We start from the raw sequence: 18,738 nt of genomic DNA, 5'->3' as shown, positions 1-18,738 counted from the left end.
AGTACAGGAGGATTTGTTTATTTTAGGCACGGACCGGCTCAGAAGATTCACATCTAAAAGCTGAGCCTTGAACAAAGACTGAGCGGATTTTTATAAGTGGCTTTACAGAAGCAAAATAAAAGCAATTAATCATACAGTAACAGGTTACATAATCTATAGCATAACATAACTTGTGACTTAGCCAGTGGCTTTGTACCTGCATTAAAAGAAAAACAAGAACTGGCTAAATACAGACATTTGTAAAACATAATCATGCTTAAGAAGCCCGGGAAAAGAGTAACAGTAAAAGGACTTGTCTTTCTCTTTTTTTTTTCTTTCAACTTTGCTCTGGAACCAGGGGTCGGTGGGAGGGTGGTGTCTGGAGCTTATTCCTTTGGCCTTGGCTATTTGGACAGCGTTATCTTCTAACTGTCTTCAAAGTGAGCCGCTAGGCAGAGGAAAACTTGTTCTTTTCTTTTTAACTCTTGCCTTGCCACATTCTGGGCCTTAGTTTTTACTTTTCTTGGAGTGAATAAATGCAGTACTTATTATTTAAATTTCTGCCTCAATATAGTCACTTGCTCAATAGACTATCTAGGTTTCTTCATTTGTCCTTGCTAGGAGAGCTAATCTTGCCATTTCTATTTTCCTCTTAATGTGCCCTAGTATCTCTTGTTCTCAAATTTACATTCTCATGACACTTGATAAGGCAGAGAACCAAATCTGCCACCAAAAATCTCATTCTCCTACTTTTCTTCCTTTAACCCCTTTTCCCCCTCACTTTGGTGCTTATCTTTGGAAGGCAGCAATTACTTCTTATTTGTCATCGAAATCTTTTATTTCCTTTTTAAATTTGTAGCAGAATCGTTCAGAGATAAAAATAAGTAATCCCACTGAATTCCAGAATTATGAAAAGCAGGAAAGCCAGGATCTCAGAGCTACTGCAAAAGTTCCTTCTCCACCAGACGAGCGCCAAGGAGCTGAGAATGCTGTTTCCTCAGGTAAACGTGGAATAAATGGTATGCCAAGTAACTTTAAAAACCAAAATTGCTAGAAATAGCCAAGTACATTAGTTTCCTAGGACTGTCGTGACAAAGCACCACAAACTGGGCAGCTTAGAACAACAGAAATTTACTCTTTCATAGTTCTAGAGGCTGGAAGTTCAAAAACAATGTGTCAGCAGGACCATGCTTCTCTGAGACTCTGGGTGGAATCCTTCCTTGCCTCTGACTACTTTGCGATGGCTGTAGACGCCTAGTGTTCCTTGGCTTGCAGCTGCATCATATCAGTCTCTGGCTCTGACAGCTCATGACATTCTCTCTCTGTCTTCTTAGTAGGACACCAGTCATATTGGATTAGGATCCACCCAAATAGGCCAAGCATAGTGGCTGGTGCCTATAATCCCATTACTTTAGGAAGCCAAGTCAGGAGGATTGCTTGAGCCTAGGAGTTCAGAACCAGCCTTGGCAACATGGCGAGACCCTGTCTCTACAAAAAGTCAAAAGAATCAGCCAGCCATGATGGTGCACACCAGTGGTCCCAGCTACTCAGGAGGCTGAGGTGAAAGGGTCGCTTGAACCCAGGAGGTTAAGGCTGCAGTGGGCCATCTTCATACCACTTCACCCCAGCATGGACAGAGTGAGACCCTATCTCAAAAAATTGAAAGAACATCCAAATGATGTCATTTTAACCTTAATACATCTGAAAAAGAATTCCTATATCTAAATAAGTTCATATGACAGGTACCAGTGGTTAGGACTTCAGCATATCTTTTAGGGGGCCACAATTCAACCCATAGCACCATGTTATAGAATTTCTTTTTTTTTTTTTTTTTTAGACAGAGTCTTGCTCTGTCGCCCAGGCTGGAGTGCAATGGTACGATCTTGGCTCACTACAACCTCCGCCTCCTGGGTTCAAGCGATTCTCCAGCCTCAGCCTCCCAAAGTGCTGAGATTACAGGCGTGAGCCACTGCACCCGGCCTTCCTTTTGCTTTCTTTTGCCTACTAAACCTCTGCTCCTAAAAAATAAAAAATAATAATAATAAATAAATGAAAATAAAATATCTCAGTATTAGTTTCACCTGGGCAAATCTGCTAGGGCCCTGAGCCTTGCCAGAGGAGAAGTTAGAGAGATTGGGAGAGGATAATTCATTCCAGTATTGACCAAGCAGTTAAATCTGGAATTTCTAATCCTGAGCCTTCTCATTTTCCCTAAAACTTTGAGTGCCATACTGAATCTAGAAAATTACAGGATTCCTTGGGTCTGAGATGGGCTTGGGAAACTTCAGTTTTTAACAAGTCTCCCAGGTAATTTTTATTTATTTATTCATTTATTTATTTATTTATTTATTTTTGAGACAGGGTCTTGACTGCAGCCTCAGCCTCCTGAGTAGCTGGGACTATAGGCATGCACCACCATGCCCGGCTAATTTTTGTATTTTTAGTAGAAACGGGGTTTCACCATGTTGCCCAGGCTGGTCTCAAACTCCTGAGCTCAAGTAATCTGCCCACTTCAGCCTCCTAAAGTGCGGGATTACAGGTGTGAGCCACCATGCCCAGCCAACATTTTTTAATACAGGCCAGTTTTTTGTCCTCTAAGTTGGTTTGTCTAATATGTTCTCATGTTTAGAATTAGACTATGGGCTGTTGGCAGGAATCCCACAGAGCAATGCTGTTGCTTCCTCAGTAAGCACCCTAGGAGGCACAAGTGCTGGTTTTTCCTATGGCTAGTCATGTTAACTTCCATCAGTTGGTTATGGTGGTGTCTGCTAGGTTGTTCCTTTGTGAAGTTACTCTTTTACCACTTGGAATTAGTAAGTATCCTGTGGAGAGTTACTCTGCATAAATATCCTTTCTTTGTTTGTTTTGTTTTGTTTTGAGACAGAGTCTCTCTCTGTTGCCCAGGCAGGAGTACAGTGACAGGATCTCAGCTCACTGCAACCTTTGCCTCCCAGTCTCAAGCAATTCTACTGCCTCAGCCTCCCAAGTAGCTGGGATTACAGGTGTGCACCACCATGCCTGGGTAGTTTTTGTTTTCTCAGTAGAGACAGGGTTTTGCCATGTTAGCCAGACTGATCTCGAACTCCTAATCTCAGGTGATCTGCCCACTTTGGCCTCCCAAAGTGCCAGGATTACAGGCATGAGCCACTGAGCCCTGCCAAATATCCTGTTTCTCATGAAACTTTCACCTTCTGGTTTTATAGCCAAAGTCTAAGCAGAAGCCCCTGCGACCATTCCAACTCTGACAGAACATTCTTTTGCCTTGTTTTACGGATACATTGAGGAAACTTAAGGATGAGAACTTTAGAAATGGTATTTCTTGGAAACCCACTTGCTTGTAAATTAGTGGTTGAAAGAAAAGAAAAAAATAATTAAAAAGAGATGAAAGCTCATTGCATATTTTTAAAATAGATTGCCTGAAGTTGAAAAAGATGTAAGATTGAGGCTTTCTTATATTTGTAAGATTAGACTCATAGCTCTATAGCATATTATACAGGGCCCTTTATGGTTTAACCCGCTACCTGTCCTATTCTCAATGTCCTCCACTCCCTCTTATGCACCCTACACTTCAGCAATTTCAGCCTACCTCAATTTCTCTGAATGTCATTATTTCCACTGTACTACAGCTTTATATATCACTATTGTTCCCTCTGCCTGGAATGGTTCTTTTCCATCCTTACCTGATAAATTCCATTAAGGTCAAAAAAATAAAGAAACGACAGAATTTGGAAAATGATTATGGTAAGTGGGAAAAAATACCTAACCTAATATATACCATAATTTCAACTGAAGTTAAAAAAGATAATAATAAGCTGGCTACAGTGGCACATGCCTGTAGTCCCAGCTACTCAGGAGGCTGAAGCAGAAGTATCTCTTGTGCCCTGGAGTTTGAGGCCAGCTGGGCAACATAGTGAGACCTTGTCTCTTAACAGAAGCAAACAGGCCAGGCGCAGTGGCTCACACTTGTAATCCTAACACTTTGGGAGGCCAAGGTGGGTGGATCACCTGAGGTCAGGATCGAGACCAGCCTGGGTAACATGACAAAACCCTGTGTCTACTAAAAATATAAAAATTAGCTGGGTGTGGTGGCTCACACTTGTAATCCCAGCTACTCAGGAGGCTGAGGCAGGAGAATCTCTTGAACCCTGGAGGCGGAGGTTGCAGTGAGCCAAGATCGTGCCACTGCACTCCATCCTGGGTGACAGTGTGAGTCCATCTCAAAACAAACAAATGACCACAACCAAAATAAGTGTAAGAAGCAGAGGACCAGAGGAAATATGCCAGACAATGGTGTTTTCTTTGGCTGATTGGATTACGTGACTTTTATCACTTTAGTTGTAACAATATTATGTTCATAATAAAAACTGAAAAAAATTTTTAACTGATATATATATGTTTAAATTTAATTTATATTAAATAATTTTTTAATAATAGAGACAGGGTCAGGGCAGGGCGCGGTGGCTCGCTCCTGTAATCCCAGCACTTTGGGAGGTCGAGGTGGGCAGATCACGAGGTCAGGAAGTGGAGACCATCCTGGCTAACACGGTGAAACCCTGTCTCTACTAAAAATACGAAACAATTAGCTGGGTGTGGTGGCAGGCGCCTATAGTCCCAGCTACTCGGGAGGCTGAGGCAGGAGAATGGCTTGAACCCGGGACGTGGAGCTTGCAGTGAGCCGAGATCACGCCACTGCACTCCAGCCTGGGTGACAGAGCAAGACTCCATCTCAGAAAAGAAAATAGAGACAGAGTCTTTCTGTGTTGCCCAGGCTCATCTCAAACTCCTGGGCTCAAGCCATCCACCCACCTCAGCCTCCCAAAGTGCTGGGATTACAGGCATGAGCCACTGCACCTGGCCAACTTTCTGTATTTTTATTTTATGTATTTATTTATTTTTTTTGAGACAGAGTCTCACTTTGTTGCCAGGCTGGACTGCAGTGGCGCAATCTCAGCTCACTGCAACCTCCACCTCCTGGGTTCAAGCGATTCTCCTGCCTCAGCCTCCTGAGTAGCTGGGATTACAGGCACGCCCCACCACGCCCAGCTAATTTTTGTATTTTTAGTAGAGACAGGGTTTCACCATGTTGGCCAGGATGGTCTCAATCTTTTGAACTCATGATCCACCTGCCTCGGCCTCCCAAAGTGCTGGGATTACAGGTGGGAGCCACCACGGTGCCTGGCCAACTTTTTGATATGTTTATATAACTTCTCCATAGGCGTCAGAAAATTTCTGAATGCCTACTTGAAGCATATGACCTGTAATCGTAGGAATGCTGTAACTAATTCTTTGTGCTCCTTATGTGCTGTTTCTACCACCATCTTGACAGAGCCCACCATGTGAAAATGCTCTGTTAACTTACACATTATTTTTTTTTTTTAGAGATGGAGTCTCACTCTGTTGCCCAGGCTGGAGTGCAGTGGCGCGATCTCGGCTCACTGCAAGTTCCGTCTCCCAGGTTCACGTCATTCTCCTGCCTCAACCTCCCAAGTAGCTGGGACTACATGCACCCGCCACCATGCCTGGCTAACTTTTTGTATTTTTAGTAGAGATGGGGTTTCACTGTGTTAGCCAGGATGGTCTCCATCTCCTGACCTCGTGATCCACCCGCCTTGGCCTCCCAAAGTGCTGGGATTACAGGCGTGAGCTACCGTGCCCGGCCACATATTTCTTAATGAGAACTTTTTTGAAATCCTTCATTATTTCTGTGTCTTTGGATTTAGGTAACAGAGATTCAAAGGTACCTTCAGAAAGAAAGAAATCTCTCTACACAGATGAGTCATCCAAACCTGGAAAAAATAAAAGAACTGCAATCACTACTCCAAGTAAGTTTTGTAGACAAAGCCATAATAGGTAATTGTTGCCCCACTTTGGACTGATGTTGGACTGGAACAGCTAAAAGCATAGAGGCTGGAACCAGTTTACATTCTAGTTCTCTCGTCTTTTAGGTTTGAGATCTTGGGGAACTTACTCATCCTCAATAAACTCACTTCCTCAGTGCAAAGTGGAAATAGTTATACTATAGTACCTATTTCTTTTTTTTTTTTTTTTTTTGAGACAGAGTCTTGCTCTGTCGCCCAGGCTAGAGTGCAGTAGCGTGAGCTTGGCTCACTGCTCCCTCCGCCTCCCAGGTTCAAGCGATTCTCCTGACTGAGCCTCCCTAGTAGCTGGGACTACAGGTGTGCTCCACCACGCCCAGCTGATTTTTGTATTTTCAGAAGAGATGGGGTTTCACCATGTTGGCCAGCATGGTCTCGATCTCTTGACCTTGTGATCTGCCTGCCTCGGCCTCCCAAAGTGCTGAGATTCCAGGCATCAGCCACCCTGCTTGACCTATAGTACCTATTTCATCAGGTTGATAGATACGTAAATTGAGAATACTTTTTCCACTACTGCTTCCCTATCACAGCAAATAGCATGCAGCAAGGATTCAATAAACAACTGATGAATGAATGTACAAACTACTTGGTACAATGCCTACCTTCTAATGAAAGTCTAAATTATTCTGTTTTTGGACATGTAATTCTTCTTCTCTATCTTATGTTGTTGGAACATTGCTTGGCACATAGAATGTTGATTATTATATTTATAGTAGTTACAAAGCTGCTTATCATATATTCAAAATTCAATAAATGTTCATATACTTAATCAGAATAGGATACATTTGGGGTCAGCAAACTGCGGCCTGTCTTGGCCTGTCTTGTATCCTTTGAGCTAAGAATGGTTTTTACATTTTTTAAAGAATTTAAAAACAAGAAGAATGGCCAGGCGCAGTTCTCACACCTGTAATCCCAGCACTTTGGGAGGCCCAGGGGGCTGGATCACCTGAAGTTGGGAGTTTGAGAACAGCCTGGCCAGCATGGTGAAACCCCGTCTCTACTGAAAATACAAACATTAGCCGGCTGTGGTGGCAGGTGCCTTTAACCCCAGCTACTTGGGAAGCTGAGGCAGGAGAATCGCTTGAACCTGGGAGGCGGAGGTTGCAGTGAGCCAAGATCATACCATTGCACTGTAGCCTGGGCAATAGAGCAAGACTCCGTCTCAAAAAAAATAAATAAATAACATAAAAACAAGAAGAATATGAGACAGAGACCATACCATATGTGGCCATAAAGCCTAAAATACTTTTTTTTTTTTTTTTTTTTTGAGATGAAGTTTTGCTCTTGTTGCCCAGGCTGGAGTGCAATGGTGCAATCTAGGCTCACTGCAACCTCCACCTCCTGGGTTCAAGCGATTCTCCTGCCTCAGTGTCCCTCGTAGCTGGGATTACAGGCGTGCGCCACCACACCTGGCTAATTTTTGTATTTTTAGTAGAGACGGGGTTTCTCCATGTTGGTCAGGCTGGTCTCGAACTCCTGACCTCAGGTGATCTGACTGCTTTGGCCTCCCAAAGTGCTAGGATTACAGGTGTGAGCCACCATGCCCGGCCAAGCCTTAAATACTTTTATCTAGCCCTTTATAGAATAAATTTGTCAGTCCTTGACATACAGCATTATAAAATATCAAATTCATGATTAAATAAAGATCACTTGTGACTAATTGGTAGGGGAGAAGATAAATCTACTCTCATCCTCTGGATTAAACCAAGATGTCAATTTAGTGAAATTTGTCAATGGGGAGATGGTGAATGTTTGATAGTTTATAAGATGAATGTGCTTTACCCCGAGTTTCCAAAAACTAAGTATTTTGAAATTAATGTTTTAGCAAAAATTATATTGAAGTTGAATGTCAGGGATACAAAGAAGAGAATAAGTGTTAACAGCAAAACACAGAGAAGATAAATAAATGGATTTTGTTTTGTTATTAATTTTTATATTGGGGGAACATTCTAGACTTTAAGAAGCTTCATGAAGCTCATTTTAAGGAAATGGAGTCCATTGATCAATATATTGAGAGAAAAAAGAAACATTTTGAAGAACACAATTCCATGAATGAACTGAAGGTATGTAGATAAAATTATGTTCTTAATGGAACTAAACTGTTTGATTATAATTTTGAAACTATATGACACCGTGGTTACAACAACTGGCTGTCACTCTACCAGTAGATTTGGTTGAGTTTAATATATCTTTATCTAAAACTTGCTCTCCCCTATCCTGAGAATTTTCAAAGTCCTCTAGATAAAACAGTGAATCCATGGCCAAGCGCAGTGGCTCATGCCTGTAATCCCAGCACTTTGGGAGGCCAAGGCAGGTGGACTACCTCAGGTCAGGAGTTCAAGGCCAGCCTGGCCAACATGGTGAAATCCTGTCTCTACAAAAAATACAGAAAATTAGCGGGGGGTGGCACATGCCTGTAATCCCATCTACTCAGGAGGCTGAGGCAGGAGAATCACTTGAACCAGGAGGCCAACATTGCAGTGAGCTGAGATCGCGCCACTGCACTCCAGCCTGTGTGACAGAGCGAAACTCCGTCTCAAAAAAAAGAAAACAGTGAATCCTGACTATGAGAAACTATTCCCAAAATGGCAATGTCATTCTACTTTCCATATTTAGATGTTTTGCCTATTACTTTCATTGATGATGAACCAACTTATGGCTGAAGCCATCTTCTTTCCCCTTGTCCCTTATGTAAAGGAAAATGGGTGATTAATAGTGGCAAACCTGAAGGGTTCCTGTGGTAACAGCTCCCTCGAGGGCTTTCAGTCCAGGTCCCACAGGACTCAAAGCCTCCTCAAGTAAGAGAAGGTGATAAAGTCAACTCTGAGGCTGAGTTAGTAGAGTAGTGAGTAACATTCTAGCAAGTTGATGTTACTGGTATCCGGTGTTAAGGCAGTGACGAATGGAGGGCAAGAAACACATTTTTAAATATTTATTGATTTATGTATTTTTCTCATAAAGACAGGGTCTCCCTATGATACCCAGGCTCTCCTTGAACGCCTAGGCTCAAGTGGTCCTCCCACCTCAGCCTCCCAAAGTGCTGGGATTACAGGTGTGTGAGCCGCCAGATTATATTTATTTCTATTCGCTGTATTTAATTCTTAACCCCATGTTTATTTTACATAACTTCCCTATTTCTCAAAAAGAATTTAAGGCCTATTCTCAAAATAATTTAAGTTTATGGTATTAAATATAAAATAGTATAGTCAATTTAAAAGCGGCAGAAAATTAGCACTGTTAGTAGGTACAGTATTTACTACCATCAGTCACTCAGCTGAGTTTAAGTTTTCTGGCAGCTAGGGCCAAGAGGAAAACTCACCAGGTGATAAGTTGTAAATAATTTAAGTACCTAAGCTTCTTGGTGAGAAGCTTAATTGAAATAATAAACATTCATTTTAACGATGTAAAACCACTGTTACAACAATTTTTTTTCTTTTTTTCTTTTTTGCTTTTTTTTGAGACAGAGTTTTGCTCTTGTTGCCCAGGCTGGAGGGCAATGGTACAGTCTCAGCTCACTGCAACCTCTGCCTTCCTGATTCAAGCGATTCTCCTGCCTTAGCCTCCCCAGTAGCTGAGATTACAGGCACCTGCCACCACACCCAGCTAATTTTTATATTTTTAGTAGAGATGGGTTTTCACTATGTTGTTGGCCAGGCTGGTCTTGAACTCCTGACCTCAGGTGATCAACCCACCTCCCAAAGTGCTGGTATTACATGCATGGGCCATTGTTCCCATCCTCACATTTGAAGGTACTGTTTATCAAACTTTTTTTTTTTGAGACTCAGTCTCACTCTGTCACCCAGGCTGGAGTGCAGTGGTGCGATCTTGGCTGACTGGAACCTCTGCTTCCCGGGTGCAACAGATTATTTTGCCTCAGCTCCCAAGTAGTTGGGATTACAGGTGCCCACCACTACACCCAGCTAATATTTGTATTTATAATTTTATTTATTTTTTTTAGACGGAGTCTCATTGTGTTGCCCAGGCTGGAGTGCAGTGACACAATATTGGCTCACTGCAACCTCCACCTCCTGGATTCAAGTGACTCTCCCACCTCAGCCTCCCAAGTACCTGGGATTACAGGCAACCACCACCACACCCGGCTAATGTTTGTTTGTTTTGACACGGAGTTTCACTCTTCTTGCCCAGACTGGAGTGTAATGCTGTGATCTTGGCTCACCACAACTTCCACCTCCCAGGTTCAAGCAATTCTCCTGCCTCAGCCTCCTAAGTAGCTGGGATTATAGGTGCCTGCCACCACACCTGGCTAATTTTTTGTATTTTTAGTAGAGACGGGGTTTCACTATGTTGGCCAGGCTGGTCTTGAACTCCTGAACTTGTGATCCACCTGCCTCGGCCTCCCAAAGTGCTGGGATCACAAGCATAAGCCACGGCGCCCAGCCCCTGCTAATTTTTATATTTTCAGTAAAGATGGGGTTTCACCATGTTGGCCAGGCTGGTCTCCATCTCCTGACTTCAGGTGATCCACCCACCTCGGCCTCCCAAAGTGCTGGGATTACAGGCGTGAGCCACCACTCCTGTCCTCACTGTTACCACATTTGAAGGCACTGTTTATCAATCTTTTTTTGTGTGTGTGATGAGTCTCACTCTGTCACTCAGGCTGGAGTGCAGTGGTGCGATCTTGGCTCACTGCAGCCTGCACCTCCCGGGTTCGACAGATTTCGCCAGCATGGCAAAACCCTGTCTCTACTAAAAATACAAAAATTACCTGGCCGTGGTGGTGGGTGCCTGTACTCCCAGCTACTCGGGAGGCTGAGACAGGAGAATCGCTTGAACCCAGGAGGTGGAGGTTGCAGTACGTGGAGGTCACACCACTGCACTCCAGCCAGGGCAACAGACCAAGACTCCATCTCAAAAAAACAAACAAAAAAATAGGCCAGGCGTGGTGGCTCACACCTGTAATCCCAGCACTTTGGGAAGCTGAGGCAGGCAGATTACCTGCGGTCAGGGGTTTGAGACTAGCCTGACCGACATGGAGAAACCCCATCTTTACTAAAAATACAAAATTATCTCGGCATGGTGGTGCATGCCTGTAATCCCAGCTACTCGGGAGGCTGAGGCAGGAGAATTGCTTGAACCCAGGAGGCAGAGGTTGCGGTGAGCTGAGACCATGCCATTGCACTCCAGCCTGGGCAACAAGAGTGAAATTCCATCTCAAAAAATAATAATAATAATAATAATAATCTAAGTTAATTTAAAAAAGGTTTCAGCCAGACACAGTGGCTCACACCTGTCAATCCACAACTTTGGGAGGGTGAGGCCGAAGGATCACTTGAGCCCCGGTGTTGAAGACCAACCTGGGCAATACAGTGAGACTCCATCTCTAAGGAAAAAAAAAGAGTCAAGCTGCTGCTTTCTATATTTTGTAATGTGGATGACATAATTTTCTAAGTAAAAGTTAAGGACAGAGCAAGAACAACTGTCTCAACCATAAACGTTGAGTATTGCTCTAGAAGATGTGTTGAATAAACGAATAGTTTATCTTACTTTTCAGTATAACTCCAGCCTGGTAGACCCATCTGAATGAGTTTAGTTCTAAAATAACACTGTTCACCCTGAATGTTTAAGGAACTGGCCTATCAGATGTATAACTTGGTATGATCTCTTTGGAGACTAGAGAATTAAAAAAAACAATTACAATAACTTCACCATAACTGAGATGAAGTTGCTCCTGGCACATTTGGGGCTTGGTCATTTGGATGGTGATGGACAATAATAAGCAGATATCCTAAAGAGAATCATTCTGGCCATGACAGCCTCTCTTTGACTTTTATGATTACAAAAGACAGACTGGTTTGATCTAGTTGTCAAATGGCCCTCTAAAAAGATCAGAAAACTATCTGGGTGTGGTGGCTCATGCCTATTATCCCACCTACTTGGGAGGCTTAGGTGGGAGGGTTGCTTGAGCCCAGGAGTCAAAGACCAGGCTGGGCAACATAGCACAACCCCATCTCAAATAAACAAATACATATATACTTACGTTTAATTAATTTATTTTAATTAATCTATTTACTTATAATAAAAAGATTGGAAAACTTGTATTCCAAGATACCTTATATAGTTATAAATCTCTATATTTTATAATTGGCTATTTTTATGCAGATTTGCTTTTTCTCAATTATTACTTATTCTTATTTATCTATATTAATGGTATATATTATCTGTTTTAAATACTTTTCCATTGTTTATCTTTTTTTTTTTTTGAGATGGAGTCTCGCTCTGTCACCCAGGCTGGAGTGCAGTGGCGTGATCTGCAATCTCGGCTCACTGCAAGCTCCTCCTCCCAGGTTCACGCCACTCTCCTCCCTCAGCCTCCTGAGTAGCTGGGACTATGGGTGCCCGCCACCACGCCCGGCTAATTTTTTTTTTTTTTTTTTTTTTTTGGTATTTTTAGTAGAGATGGGGTTTCACTGAGTTAGCCAGGATGGTCTGAATCTCCTGACCTCATGATCTGTCTGCCTCGGCCTCCCAAAGTGCTGGGATTACAGGCGTGAGCCACCGTGCCTGGCCCCATTGTTTATCTTTTAACTAGATTAATAGTATCTTACCTTGTGGAAGATTTTTAATTGTAGTTATATTTATCCAACTCTTCCTTTTAAGGCTTACCTTTTTGTCATGCTTAGAAAGGTCTTGACTTCAGCTACTCAGCAGGCTGAGGCAGGAAAAACGCTTGAAGCCTGTAGGTGGAGATTGCTGCGAGCTGAGATTGGGCCACTGCCCTCCAGGCTCAGTGACAGTGAGACCCTATCTCAAAAAAATGTATAGACATATATACTTATATATATGGCTGGGCACAGTGGCTCACGCCTGTAATCCCAGCACTTTGGGAGGCTGAGGTGGGTGGATCACCTGAGGTCAGGAGTTCGAGATCAGCCTGCCCAACACGGCAAAACCCCGTCTCTACTAAAAATACAAAAATTAGCCAGACGTGGTGGCAGGTGCCTGTAATCCCAGCTGCTTTGGGTGCTGACCAGGAGAATTGCTTGAACCCAGGAAGCAGAGGTTGCAGTGAGCCAAGATCGTGCCATTGCACTTCCAGCCTGGGCGACAGAGCAAGTCTCCATCTAAAAAAAAAAAAAAGATCTTGCCTGTCTGTGTGTGTGTCTCTCTCTCTCTCAATATATATATATATACAATTTTTATATAAAATTATATACATATATGATTTTTTTTTCTTTTTTTTGAGACAGAGTCTCACCCTGTCACACAGGTGGTAATTCAATGGTGCAGTGATGGTTCACTGCAGCCTCAACCTCCTGGGCTCAGGTGATCCTCACACCTCAGCCTCCTTAGTAGCTGGGACAATAGTCATGCACCACTACACTTGGCTATTTTTCAGTTTTTTATAGAGACAGGCCTCACTATGTTGTCCAGGCTGGTCTCAAACTCCTAGGCTCAAGCAGTCCCCCCTCTTCTGCCTCCCAAAGTACTGGGATTACAGGCATGGGCCACCAGATTATATTTATTTCTAGTCCCTGTATTTAATTCTTAACCAACATTTTTATTTTTCTAAATATTAATTTCAATTGTCATATCTCAGTTGACAGGTAATAAAGTTAATTTTTTCTGCTTGCAACAGATCTTAGACTAATGATAATAAGATATTCAATTACTCTTTGTGCCTTAACAATATCTAAGAAAGATACCCTAAGTGAAACCCTTCAAGTATTTATTTCCTTCCCTCTTTTTGTTTTTTGTTTAAAGGACTTCAAAAAGCTATTGTTTGGGCATAGAGGGAGAAGGTAGAATTATTTGTAGATTCCACATGTTAAATATATAATAGGTTCTTTAGGTTTGTTTTTGTAGAGACAAGATCTCCTAATGTTGCTCAGGCTGGTCATGAACTCCTGGGCTTAAGCGATCCTCCTGCCTCAGCCTCCCAAAGTGCTGAGATTGCAGGGTGTGAGCCACTACACCTGGCCTAAGTTTATATTTAATAAACTGTATATAACATCTCAAAGGTTCCGTATTTCCAAAATAATCTTTTTTCCCCCCTTTGTGGCTACAAGGGACTGTTTTTCTACATTATGTCTCTAGTTAGAAAATGTCTGGCTAGGCTGGGTGTGGTGGCTCACACCTGTAATCCCAGCAGTTTGGGAGGCTGAGGCAGGCAGATCACAAGGTCAGCAGTTCGAGACCAGCCTGGCCAACATAGTGAAACCCCGTCTCTACTAAAAATACAAAAATTAGCCAAGTGTGGTGGCGGGCGCCTGTAGTCCCAGCTACTTGGGAGGCTAAGGCAGGAGAATCACTTGAACCTGGGAGGCAGAAGTTGCAGTGAGCTGAGACCATGCCATTGCACTCCAGCCCAGGTGAGAGAAAGAGACTCCGTCTCATTAAAAAAAAAAAAAAAAAAGAAAAGAAAATGCCTAGATAGCTGGGCACAGTGGCTCATGCCTGTAATCCAAACACTTTGGGAGGCCAAGGCAGGCAGATCACTTGAGGTCAGGCATTTGAGACCAGCCTGGCCAACATGGCAACATCCTGTCTCCACTAAAAATACAAAAATTAGCTGGGCATGGTGGCAGGTGCCTATAATCCCAGCTACTCAGAAGGCTAAGGTGGGAGGATCGCTTGAACCTGGAAGGTGGAGATTGCAGTGAGCCCATATTGTGCCACTGCACTTCAGCCTGGGCAACAGAGCCAGAGTCTGTCTCTAAAAAAAAGAAAGAAAATGCCTGGGTCCATAGCAGCCAGGAAAGGCTTTCTTGTAACTCCTTACTCAGCCACAACTGGAAATTGCTCTTTATAACAGAATCCCCATAGCAATAAATGGCAGGTAACTGTGGAGCCAGCCAGACAGGTAGAATAGGATGAGGTGAGGTAGTGAGGAAGGAAAAGATTCCAAATGGAGTTACAAATGAGGAATGAAACAGGGATAAATGGAAACACTCTTCTGAACTTTGCCTAGGAGACAATACTGTATCAGAGGCCAAGCCTTTTTTTTTTTTTTTGAGATGTAGTCTTGCTCTGTTGCCAGGCTGGCGTGATCTCGGGTCACTGCAACCTCCGCCTCCTGGGTTCAAGTGATTCTCCCGCCTCAGCCTCCTGAGTAGCTAGGACTATAGGCACGTGCCACAACGCCCAGCTAATTTTTGTATTTTTAGTAGAGATGGGGTTTCACCATGTTGGAGAGGCCAAGTTTTTAAAATGGTGCATTTTCTCTTCAGCAGCAGCCCATCAATAAAGGAGGGGTCAGGACTCCAGTACCTCCAAGAGGAAGACTCTCTGTGGCTTCTACTCCCATCAGCCAACGACGCTCGCAAGGCCGGTCTTGTGGCCCTGCAAGTCAGAGTACCTTGGGTCTGAAGGGGTCACTCAAGCGCTCTGCTAGCTCTGCAGCTAAAACAGGTGTCAGGTAAAGAAATCACTCCAAAATGTAATCATGAACAAGATTTCACATGGACTATATAAAAAAAATTTTTTTAATTGGCAAATAATATTCGTACATACTCATAGGGTACATAGTGATGTTTCTTTTTTTTCTTTTATTTATTTATTTATTTTTTTTTTGAGATGAGGTCTCACTCTGTCACCCAGGCTGGAGTGCAGTGGCGCAATCTCAGCTCACTGCAACCTCCGCCTCCCGGGTTCAAGTGATTCTCCTGCCTCAGCCTCCCGAGTAGCTGGGACTACAGGTATGTGCCACCATGCCTTCTAATTTTTTGTATTTTTAGTAGAGATGGGCTTTCATCATGTTAGCCAGGATGGTTTCGATCTCCTGGCCTCATGATTCGCCCGCCTCAGCCTCCCAAAGTGCTGGGATTGCAAGCATGAGCCACTGCGCTTGGCTCATAGTGATGTTTCAATACATATATGGTAGTCAGATCAGGGTAATTAGCATATCCATCATCTCAAACAGTTATCATTTCTTTATATTTAGTATCCTCCTTCTAGCTATTTGAAACCACCATGCCCAGCTAATTTCACAAGGTCTCACTATGTTGTCCAGTCTGGTTTTGAACTCTTGGGCTCACGTGATCATCCCACCTTGGCCAACCAAAGTGTTGAGATGACAAACGTGCCATTGCACCCAACCTTTTTTTTTCTTTTTTTTTTTTTATTCAGACAGAGTGTCACTCCATTGCCCAGGCTGGAGTGCAGTGACAAGATCTTGACTCACTGCAACTTCTGCCTCCCAGGTTCAAGCGATTCTCAGCCTCCCGAGTAGCTAGGACTACAGGCACGTACCACCACACCCAGCTAATTTTTGTATTTTTAGTAGAGACGGGGTTTCACCATGTTGGCCAAGCTGGTCTTGAACTCCTGACCTCAGGTGATCTACCTGCCTCGGCCTCCCAAAGTGCTGGGATTACAGGCATGAGCCACTGTGCCTGGCCACACCCAGGTATATGTACCTCTTAAATTTCTCATTCAAATCATGAATTGTTTTCCTGATTTCATTGACTTGTCTGTATTCTCTTGTGTATCTCACTGAGTTCCCCTAAGATTATTATTTTGAATTCTTTTTCTGGCATTTCATATATTTCCCTATGAATAGGGTTATTGGAGAATTACCATTTTCTTTGGAGGTGACTTGTTTCCCTACATTTTCATGGTTTATGTGTCCTTGCATTGATTTCTACACATCTGTTAGGAAAGTCACCGCTTCCAATTTTATAGAGAGGTTTCATAGGGGAGAACATACTCATATGAATAGGTCTTGGGGGTGTCATTTAAGTGGGGTGTGTTGGCCTTGGTTCTAAGTGGGCACAGGAATATAGTCTCTGTGTAGTTTCTTCAGCTGTAATGCATTTTAGTGGCATTTGTAAGTCTCTCAGTAGCCTAGGCTAAGAGTTGGCGGTGATGGTGGCTTTGCCAGGTTTGGGACCATGGGGCTGTTTCTCAGCCCTGGTATGCAGTTGCATGGCTGCTTGGTTGGCCTTCGGGCATGTCTACCAGAGGCTGCTTACAACGCTGCCTCTCAGGCCCTTACTAGGAGTACAGGGGCGTTGGGCAGGTCAGGGGCTTCTCTGCAGGAGTGAGGCATCTCATGGCTGTTTCTCAGGCCCTAGCCACAGGCACATAGCCACTCAGCCAGCATCAGAGTATGTCAGCTGCTTGAGGGTCTCTCCTACTCCAGGGAGGGCATGTGGCAGTTTGGCCAGCTCAAGGGCAGGTTTGCCCTGAGCACATCTGCCTAGGCTCCAAGCAACTGGGGTCATGGTGTTGCAGCCAACCCTACCAAGCCCCTGTGGGCTTGGTAAAATGAATGTCGAGCCCTAGTAATGGATACGTGCAGTGGCCACTAGCCCCCAGCAGAGCACAGTGCACTCCAGAAGTGGCTCTGGTCTGAAGATGGTTCTGTGCTGCAGAAGCTAGTGGCGGGTAGAGAGTGCACACCTTGTGCTCCTAATCCAGGACAGTGCAGCTGCAGGAATTCCTGGCAGCTCTCCAAACTGGGAGACTTGGGTATTATTAGACTTGGGTATTCTCCCGTAGTAAGGACTCTAGGTGCTTGCAGTAGCAATGGGGGCTGGTGGGGAACTTCAGTTTAGTGTTTCTTCACAACAGGAATCCCCTCCTGACTGCGGGCAGATCTGATTCTGGTAGAGGAGACAGGGCTGCAGAGGCTAGATGCCTCTGGCTGCCCTCCTGGGCTTCCATTCACCACAGGTGCATCTCCACTCCCCTGATGCACTCCAGTGCTTTCCCGTTGACACTCCAGTCAAATCTTAGCTTTTTTCTGTGGTGGCTCCCACCTGTAATCCCAGCTACTCAGGAGGCTGAGGCAGGAGGATCATTTGAGTCCAGAAGTTTGAGGCCAGCCTGGGCAACATAGTGAAAGCTGTCTCCAAAAATAAAATTCTAAAAATCTTAGCTGTTTATTTGTTGCCTTCATCCTTTCTTGTGGGGGGATGAATGCCAGGTGTCTCTAGTCAGCCATCTTGCTGACAGCACTCTGAAATATGTGTTCTTTTGCTTTTGTTTCTATTTTGTAGAGATGAGGTCTTGCTATGTTGCCCAAGATGGTCTTGAACTCCTGGCCTCAAGCAATCCTCCTGCCTCAGCCTCCCAAAGTACTAAGAATACAGGCATAAACCACCATGCCCAGTCAGATATTCTTCATTTTATTAATATATGACTGCCAAGATGCCTAAGGAGAAACTTTTCCATTGACTTAAATATAGAAGTGAAGCTAAATGCTTACAGAAAGTATCTTATTACAGTGAACTGAAAAATTAACTCTTCCTCAAATACCAATATCGTAACCTAGTGGGAACTACAGTATCATTACTATCTCGTGCCCCATTGATCCCTGTTTTTATTTACTTGTAACTTTTCTGACATCAAAGTCACCTTCAACTGGGACTCTCCCCATAGATGAAAGTCTTCAGATGACTTCTAATATCAAAACTTTATTTTCTACTTTTTTAAAGACATTTGCAGTATCTAATAGAACTGGTGCATGACAGCCCTTCTCCAACATGTGCAATTATCTAACATAATTGTATTTTTTATTTTATTCTTTTTTTTTTTGAGACAGTCTTGCTCTGTCACCCACGCTGGAGTGCAGTGGCGCGATCTCGGCTTACTATGACCCCCATCTCCTGGGTTCAAGCAATTCTCATGCCCCAGCCTCCTGAGTAGCTGGGACTACAGGTGTGTGCCACACATTCAGTTAATTTTTTTTTTTTTTGTATTTTTAGTAGAGGTAGTGTTTCACCATGCTGACCAGGCTGGTCTAGAAATCCTGGCCTCAAGTGATCCACCTGCCTTGCCCTCCCAAAGTGCTGGGATTACAGGTGTGAACCACTACACCTGGCCTATTCTTTTTTTTTTTTTTTTTTTTTGAGATGGAGTCTGGCTCTGTTGCCCAAGCTGGAGTGCAGTGGCGCAATCTCGGCTCGCTGCAAGCTCCGCC

General features: G+C 43.7%; 1 protein-coding gene across 4 annotated transcripts in view; it reads left to right on the top strand.

Moving 5' to 3' along the window:
* NUSAP1 (nucleolar and spindle associated protein 1) overlaps nucleotides 1-18,738 on the top strand; it is a 47,639-nt gene that overhangs the window by 16,943 nt on the left and 11,958 nt on the right. For 2 of the 4 annotated variants that reach the window (XM_030814279.1, XM_012507458.2), the window contains exons 4-7: nucleotides 839-980; nucleotides 5,700-5,801; nucleotides 7,809-7,918; nucleotides 15,047-15,231. In XM_030814279.1, the coding sequence (XP_030670139.1) occupies nucleotides 839-980; nucleotides 5,700-5,801; nucleotides 7,809-7,918; nucleotides 15,047-15,231 (539 nt within the window). Of the gene's footprint in view, nucleotides 1-838; nucleotides 981-5,699; nucleotides 5,802-7,808; nucleotides 7,919-15,043; nucleotides 15,232-18,738 lie in introns of all 4 variants that reach the window. The other 2 variants (XM_030814278.1, XM_003266749.4) reach the window with 1 other exon arrangement.

This window comes from Nomascus leucogenys, chromosome 6 (assembly GCF_006542625.1).
Source record: "Nomascus leucogenys isolate Asia chromosome 6, Asia_NLE_v1, whole genome shotgun sequence".
Classification (NCBI taxonomy): Eukaryota; Metazoa; Chordata; class Mammalia; order Primates; family Hylobatidae; genus Nomascus; species Nomascus leucogenys.
This window is presented reverse-complemented; position numbering and strand designations above follow the sequence as displayed.